The 9,175-nt window shown below is 44.2% G+C and overlaps 1 protein-coding gene across 1 annotated transcript; it reads right to left on the reverse strand.

Moving 5' to 3' along the window:
* Positions 1-7,415: 7,415 nt before the first annotated feature.
* On the reverse strand, positions 7,416-8,579 carry LOC144269529 (neuropeptide Y receptor type 2-like). The gene has a single exon (XM_077825287.1). The coding sequence runs from the start codon at positions 8,577-8,579 to the stop codon at positions 7,416-7,418; it is 1,164 nt and encodes a 387-aa protein (XP_077681413.1).
* Between the last annotated feature and the right edge of the window lie 596 nt (positions 8,580-9,175).

Raw genomic sequence — 9,175 nt, forward strand, 5'->3', positions numbered from 1 at the left:
ACTAGCCGTCACCTTCAGCCCCCAACTAAAACCCCTCCAACGCATTATTAAGGATCTACAACCTATCCTAAAGGATGACCCAACACTCTCACAAATCTTGGGAGACAGGCCAGTCCTTGCCTACAGACAGCCCCGCAACCTGAAGCAAATACTCACCAACAACCACATACCACACAACAGAACCACTAACCCAGGAACTTATCCTTGCAACAAAGCCCGTTGCCAATTGTGCCCACATATCTATTCAGGGGACACCATCACAGGGCCTAATAACATCAGCCACACTATCAGAGGCTCGTTCACCTGCACATCCACCAATGTGATTTATGCCATCATGTGCCAGCAATGCCCCTCTGCCATGTACATTGGTCAAACTGGACAGTCTCTACGTAAAAGAATAAATGGACACAAATCAGATGTCAAGAATTATAACATTCATAAACCAGTCGGAGAACACTTCAATCTCTCTGGTCATGCAATCACAGACATGAAGGTCGCTATCTTAAAACAAAAAAACTTCAAATCCAGACTCCAGCGAGAAACTGCTGAATTGGAATTCATTTGCAAATTGGATACTATTAATTTAGGCTTAAATAGAGACTGGGAGTGGCTAAGTCATTATGCAAGGTAGCCTATTTCCTCTTGTTTTTTCCTACCCCCCCCCCCAGATGTTCTGGTTTAACTTGGATTTAAACTTGGAGAGTGGTCAGTTTGGACGAGCTATTACCAGCAGGAGAGTGAGTCTGTGTGTGTATGGGGGTGGGTTTTTGGAGGGGGGTGAGGGAGTGAGAGAACCTGGATTTGTGCAGGAAATGGCCTAACTTCATTATCATGCACATTGTGTAAAGAGTTGTCACTTTGGATGGGCTATCACCAGCAGGAGAGTGAATTTGTGTGGGGGGGTGGAGGGTGAGAAAACCTGGATTTGTGCTGGAAATGGCCTAACCTGACGATTACTTTAGATAAGCTATTACCAGCAGGACAGTGGGGTGGGAGGAGGTATTGTTTCATATTCTCTGTGTATATATAAAGTCTGCTGCAGTTTCCACGGTATGCATCTGATGAAGTGAGCTGTAGCTCACGAAAGCTCATGCTCAAATAAATTGGTTAGTCTCTAAGGTGCCACAAGTCCTCCTTTTCTTTCTCCTATATTCAGGTTGTCTTTGGAGTGGACAAGTAGCCAGTAGATGAATTGCCCATTCACGCTTGTGACAGGTGGTGTCTGAAAGTGTGCAGGGGCTAAGCAAAGTGACCCTGTATGGACTCCATGCCCAGGCACTTTAATAAACTGGTGGTAAACAAAAGGCTTCCTTCTCTACTTCTCTACTAACAGATTTATTTGGGTCTTTAAGGTGCCAGCAGACTCCTTGTTGTTTTTGTGGATACAGACTAACACTGATACTTCCCTCCCCCTGATACTTCCTTCTCCACTGTTTGCAATCTTTGCTAACGCATTGAAAGCAAAATTAAAAAATACATAAGAAAGGACCACATGCCAGTCTCCTCCTGTGAGCACCAGGAGATGTCTGCTCTATTCCCTTTCTGCTCATTACACTGCACCGGCTCTGAAATAATATTGTCAGAAAAAGCATCTTCTGGGGAATAAAAATCATGAGTGACAAAATGGTATTATTATGGGCAGAGGCAAAGTGCTTTCCTCCCACAGAATTACAGCCTCATTCAATCCCATACACATACGGCACTTCTGCACCCAGTGGTGGGGTGTCTGGGTAGTTAATTAAATATGTGTTGTGTATGTCTGAAGATAAATTGGGGCCATGTGTGAGAGTGACTTTGTCTCTGTCTTTGTCTGATTTATCTTTAACTTATAAAACACTGAGAATAGAGATAACTATAAGCTTTCAAAATCTACTTTCCCCTCAAACCGCTCCTATATAAGTCTCTTCACTGAAATAAGCTCAAGAGATAGATAAATGCTCTGGCAGGAGTATGCAATATTATTTCTGGCACTTGAAGAACCTCAAAATAGATAAGGGAGGAATTGAAAGGAGGCTGTGAAGCTCTGTTTGTTCTAAAGCATGGGGCCAAATTCCGCTCAACAGTTGAAGTGAGCTGTAGCTCACGAAAGCTTATGCTCAAATAAATTGGTTAGTCTCTAAGGTGCCACAAGTACTCCTTTTCTTTTTAGGTCCAGAGTAATTCTTTTTAAACTATTGGAGTGGCTCCTGATTTACGCCCCTTTAGCTGAGAGCAAAAATTGGCACAGAATGGTTTTTTAAGAAAACAAAGCCTGCGGAAACCCCAGAGCCCCCATAATTAATAGATCCACAGACGACAATTCCAAGAAGAAAAGGCACCAAAATTGCAGCTCGTGCCTAAGCAAAAGGTTAATTTGGCTCCAGAACAAATAAGCACTAATAATGAAAAGCTTAATACCTGATTTCAGGTGGAGCGCTGAGCTGTCAGTGACCTCATTCTGGAGCAGAGCATCCCAGGCATCTCTTGTTAGGATCGATTCCTCTTTCTCCTGACATAGCATTCGTTCTTCCTGCAAAGCCTTTGCTAAAAACCCAAGGCAATGTTTTCTGGGGCCATGTCCAACAGCATATGTGGTAAAATAGAAGCCATCTGACATTGTTTATTTGGGCTTTCACATGTCCAGGAAGGGACCAAGTTTTACTGCAGTGTGAATGTTCAAAGGGGGATTAGCCTAGTCTCTCTAGCTCAGAGGCCCTTTGGGAATATTTGGTTCCAACTCCAGTGGAACCCTAATACAAGGTCTGTGACAGGCAAACCCTGTTGCAGAACATTCCATCGGAATGATCACTACATCCCGAGCCTTCCCAAATCAGCCGTGTGATGGGAACAAAGTCTGACGTGCAAGGACAGAGCAAGCTCAACTGCTCTGCTTTGGCATTAAGAATCTAGATTATTCACGGTTCTTAGTAGCATCTCCGCACTCATTACCTACAGCTGCCTTGTGCTCAGAAAAGTGAAACGGTCTTTGGCCATGATTGTATTCCCCTAATCCTTGTGCAGCAGCATCCAGTTCCTTCCTCTCTGACCCTGCAGAGGGTTCTCCATGAATGCTGGGATTTTCACATAGGAAGGGGGAGGGGGATTTGGTTTCTTTTTGCCAGACCTCCCCTGCCCCGGTGGGGATCCCCCTTTAGGGAAGGGCTCCAGGAGAGCTGTCAGATAAACATTGATGCTACGGCTCCAATGGGGCTTAGCTGCCAAGAAAGAGGAGTTGCATGAGCGAAGAGTTAATGTGGAAGCACAAGGATTCCACAGATGGCTCTTGGCTCCCTCTGATCACCCCACCAGTCAGCTGTCCCCTTCTTCTGACTGAAGCCCATGGAGTCCAGACAGTGGAAAACCAATGAGAGGGGAGAACTGGCTCCAAAGTCATCCAGAGAAGTTTTAGAAAATGTTTAAACCTGGAATCTGTTGTGAGATTCATGGACAAACTTTTGTTTTCAAACTCTACCGAACCCTCCACCAGTGAAGGCAAATAGGCACAAGCTGGTTGAACCCAGCCTGCAACATACTGATAGGGATATGCCCCAAAAATACTCTGTGAAAAATAAAAACCAAACCTATATTTCTTATATTTACACTTGAACTAAATTGTTATAATCACATCTGCTTTGGAAAGCAAATGGGATAAGATTTTCTAAAGCAGTCTAGAGGATTTAGGCACATACTTTCCAATAAACAAGGTGGATGCTATGTATCTAAATCCCCTATACTGCTTTGAAAATCTCAACCATGCTGTTTTTTCAGTTCTGTGTTGTGTTCTATAGGGACTTGTTGCAGAATGCTGGTTTGATAAGGAACTCTTGAGCTTCTGAGAGCCCTGGAAGACTTTGTAAGAGAGAGACCACAATTATTAACAATAGCAGCTGTTTCTAGACTATGTTGCCATGTCAGTGTGGTTCCAATGTCCTTTTCGCATTTGTAATATTACGAGTTGGTAAATTACCGAATAGCTTCAGGTTGGAATAGGACAGAGGACTAAACATGGAGAAGATGTCCTGCAGCCCTACCAAAACAGACATTACGTAGCAACTCCATCCTGCTTCCACTAAAGTCCGTGGCAAACTTCTTATTGACTTCAACACGAGCAGGGACAGATGACCCTACCTCTGGGCTTTGGAAATATATTAAACACTTGAATTGTAGCTGCTTACAAGTTTTGTGGGGCTTATCATGCAATTAGTGTAATTTCATAGGCAGGGGTTACACTGGGGGAACCCTTGAATCATATCAGGTTTCTTCTTATGTAAACTTAAATCTATTTGCCTTTCAGTGGATTGTCACAATTGTTCTGAACATGCTGATTAATTACCCAGCGTATGTGTGTTTGGTAGAGAACTTCGCTCCTTTGCTGTTCACTTTGTCCTGTTTGATTCGGCAGTGAAGTCCAGGGGTCAATTTCTCTCCTTGTAGGAATGCAATTTCCACAGAAACCCTGCGTGCCCATGTGATACTGTGTATTAAGAGTATGTCTACTCTGCAGTTAAAAACCCACAGCTCACCTATGTCAGCTGACTTGGGCTCGCGGAGCTGTAACATTTGCTGTGTAAACATTCAGGCTCAGGCGGGAGCTGGCGCTCTGGAACTCCACAAGGGGGAGGGTCCCAGAGCCCAGGCTCCAACCCAAGTCTGAACGTCTACACCACAAATTTTACAGGCCTATAGCCTGAGCCCCACAAGCCTGAGTCAGATGACAGAAGCCAGCCCTGGGTGTTTAACTGCAGGGTAGACATACCCTTAGATCACAGTTATTTCCAGTAGCCGCGGGGGGGCAATAGGCAGACAGCTCAGAGAAAGAAATCCCTTAATAAAACTGCAAGCATATTCAGTAAAGCAAAGAGAACTTTGCTGAGTATATTTATTTTCAAGCAAATACTTTTCTTTCCTAAGTTTTCCACAGAATGACAGTTCCCCTATAAACAAGATCACTAGCTTTTATTTGGGAAGGACTATGGCCTATTGAATTATTTACCCATGTTTAGTTTAAAAGCCTGACTCCAATTAAATGGTCATTCATAATGTCATCATGTCCATCCTTCTGCAGTCAGACATGCTGTGTAGCGTCACAGGACAAGACAATTTGGCAAGCACTTAGGAAAGCAACTTGGCTTCCCATGCTTCTCAGCTGACAGAACGATCTGCTCCAGAATCTGTCTTGCTGATGTTCTACTGTGACATATGTTACTGAGCGCTAAATTGCTTTATGACATGTTTGTTGGTAAAACTCAATACTTGCCACTCATTTAAGCCTCCTTTAAGAAGATAAACATTTTTGTTATCCTCTGGTCTGATGAAGATACATAGTGATTTCCTTGGAAGATGAATCACAGAACTGACAAATTCATTAAATAGCAAAGGATTTTGCCAAGATTGCTCCTATATAAAGAAGATACCCCTGTTATCCAAACACCAGAGCTTAAATTCATTAGCAAAATCCCCATTTGTTCCCAAGCACTCTAAAAAGAACCGCATGGGGTTTGATTTAGAAAATCTGCGACCAGCCAGGTTTTATGACAATTCTTCATAGCAATTGTCACCAGACACTCTGCCCAGGCACGTAAGTGAGGTCTTGTTGCCCTAACTTGCAGCGCAATGGTCCCTCTGTTTGGAAAGAATAACTGTGCCACCTATGGACTTTTTTATACCTCCTTGCAGCTAGGGTTAAATTAATGCAAATACTAGGAGGAATGAAAAGACTGGAGGAAACTAATCTAATGTGGCAGCATAAAGCTGAGCTGAGGAGCAAGCATGGCTGGAGCCTGGTCAAGACAGGGAGGGGGTAGGAAAACAGGACCCACAAATAAGTCATTTAGCAATTTTTCCCCCCCAAGCTTCCCAAGACTCCAGTCTTGATGGACCAATGATCTGATCCAATATGGCAAATCCTATATTCCTGTGGTCTTTCATCCTTCTCTCATTTGTTTTCCTGTGTTCCACTGAAGACTTACAAATCTTTTTTTTTTTAATTCGGAGGTATGTCAAGTCCCTTTTCCGGGGTTCTGGAGAGTTACTTTCCGCTCTGTTGAACACTAACTTCAAATGACACAAATGATGAGCTGTTAAGATCACTGTGGCAATCAAGTCTCCTTTGATGGGAAAGCTAAAAATATGTTTCTCCAGCTGACGCAGCCTGAAAGAGGAAAATGCTGGGGTTGGTTTAAAAGAATATATCTTTTTCTGTACAACTTCCCTTAATGTAAGTACAGGGACATTGTCATGGTGGGTTGGTTAACAGGTTATTTCTGCCTTCCAAACTAGAGCATTTATATACAATCTAAATCTGACTCTAAACAGACTGTACCTTAATTACTCATTGTTTATAGGGCGTTAGAAAATGGGATTATTGCTAAAGACCCTCAAATAGTGATTCGTACATGTTCCTCAATGATCAGTGGTTCTGGACGTTGGGGAATGAGGCCCACATCTCTGAGTCTGGATGAAAGCAATACTGTCAATAATCCTGAGTCAGGAGCTTAACTGATCCATGCAGAGGTTGTTCATGACCTGCCAACCCACATCTGCTCTCCCCTCCCCACATTTGCTCTTGATCTGCCAGCGCCACAACATTGTTGTCACTGGCTCTCTGACTCCCAGACTAACTAAACACAGCTTGCATTGCCTAGTGTCACCACATGGGGTCTCCCTAAATCCTTGCCTAAACTAAGCAGTCATGGAACAAACTACTAATTACACAACTGCTACTACTCAGCCTTTCTAGAAATAGTAGCTCCTGTTAGAGGTAATGCTGGACAAGTAACCCATCTGCAATGGCTGGAAATGTAAAATCATGGGACAGGCTTATGTGCTGCATGACTTTAACTTTCAGCTGCTCAATCCTGCTTGTCCAAGACTGAGTCTGAGTTTAACAGCAGCAAGCAGAATCCTAAGTGTTACTATTTCTAGGATAAAGTGGGATTCTCCTTGTTTGGAATCATTGTCTAGGGAGGAATGAATAAGGGTCCCGAGGAAGAGATTCAAATAAGAGCATGTACATACCAGATACAAGAATATATTAAATGTGCATCAGTCTCAATAGATTCATATTGGTGGTGGATCTTATTTCAGTGAATGGAAGCTTTTTCACAACAAATAGCAGAAGAGAATCACCTAATTTTTTAAATGGAAATATCCTTTGTACAACACATGTTTCCGTGCTTACGTACAAACAAACTGCTCTCTGTACTTCTGGACAAGTAAGCACAGAACTCAAAGGACAGAATACTTAACCTGTTTCATAAGACAGAATGGACAGTACACCGGGTTGATTGTTTTGATAGATACAGTAGGTGCTTCCATTTGGCTACGGTAGCTACAATATTTTGGCAACACAACATTTCCCTCTAAAAGGCATCAGTCCTGGGAGGAACTGTTCGGGGCAATCAGTCTCTGCCCTGTGGATAATGGGTTTCTCATCTCTATACCTCTGTCGGCAGCTGCCCATTGCCAGCAGAGTGCTTGATGCTCCCATTCAGAGTGGTGGCCTTGAAGGTGTAAGACCGGCGTCTAATTGAACCGTCAGTGTAGATACTCTCAGGCTTGTTCTGGCAGCTGAAGAACGTGAGGAACCCATTCCGGTAGTTCTTGTTCATCCACCCATAGAGCAAGGGGTTTACAAATGTGGAGCACATGGCCACCACATGGAAGACAGTGTAAAGGAGTTTGTACTCATGGAAGATGAGCACCAAATCCAGGTCGATGGCAAGCTGGAAGATGTGGAAGGGGAGCCAGCAAACTGCGAACACCACCACCACCATCACTAGCATTTTTGTTGTCTTCTTCCTCCGGCACTGGCTGTTGCTGCTGGAGGTGGGGCTGATATGATTTTTCAGCTTGAACCAGATCCTGATGTAGGCATAGCAGATAATGGCAAGTGGAAGGATGTACTGCAGAAGGAGCATGGAAAGGCTATAAATGGTGGCATCTCTATTATTTCCGGAAGGCCACTTTTCAGAACAGACGGCTATTTTGAGGTTGATGGATGGGATTTCCTCATGCCTGTACTCTCTGAAGATGGCCAGCGGGCCAGCCAGGACCGCACCAATCAACCATGTAATGGCTATGATCGTGAAACTGAGCCTCTTGGAGATCCTGCTGTCCAAGTGGAAAACAATGCATCTATACCTGTCCAGAGCTATCACAGTTAAGGTGAGGGTAGACACATGGACACTCAAAGCTTGGGCATAAGGGACCAGATGACAAAGAACAGCCCCAAACTTCCACTCATCCAGCAGCGTGTACACCAAGGTGAAAGGCAAACAGAGAGTGTCCACCATGAGGTCTGCCACAGCCAGGTTAGCGATGAAGAAGTTGGTTACAGTCCTCATGGTTTTATATTTCACTATCGTGTAGATCACCAGGGAGTTGCCAATGAATCCCAGGAGAATGATTAAGGAGTACGCTGCGATCAATATGACCTGGACCCCAACGATCTTGGTACTGTCCATCATCATGCTGCTGGAACCTTGGAGACCCTGGCTAGGAGTGACAATGCCATTGGAGTACCAGCCTAGTGGCAGCTTCTCATCCACGACCAGCTCCTCCATGACCAGGGTGCTGTTGGTTTGCTTCAGCAGCCCCATGTCTGACGTGTCCTTTCAGGAGGCGGGGAGGTCTATAACGTCACCTCTGGAAGAGTAAAAGGGAAATAGTAAAAGTGAGACCATTTCAGACAGCAGAGCAGCTTCAAGCACCTCAATTCACAGTGGCATATCCAGGTTGACATTTCAAATGAAGCAGCTGCAGTAACATCCCTTGCCTTTTCCCTACTCCCTGATAAATTTGTGGTTTCCAGACATAGTTACCACGGCCACTCAGAGGGATGTTAATCCCCATTAGACCTTATTTTAAACATACGCTAAAATTCATCCTAACCCACCAAGGAAAGGCCAGTGCCCATTCCATTTCCCAAATGAATTTTTCAGATTTTATTTATTTAAAAGTGAATGGTGTCTTTAACAAAGCAAACAAACAACCCTTCCACTCGCCATACTGATGCCACAAGACGGAGCTCAGTTTACAGCACCACTTCTGTGCGCCTTGCCTGTTGTGGTCTCTCAGGCCCCTGCTGTGCTTTAGACTAGAGAGAGAAAAAATAAAGTACCCAAGCAGGGGCTGGAACCTGGGGCACTGTTTCTCCCAGCCGGCGTCTAAGGGTGGATTGGCACAAGCCGATATC

This window comes from Eretmochelys imbricata, chromosome 8, assembly GCF_965152235.1.
Source record: "Eretmochelys imbricata isolate rEreImb1 chromosome 8, rEreImb1.hap1, whole genome shotgun sequence".
NCBI classification, from domain to species: Eukaryota; Metazoa; Chordata; order Testudines; family Cheloniidae; genus Eretmochelys; species Eretmochelys imbricata.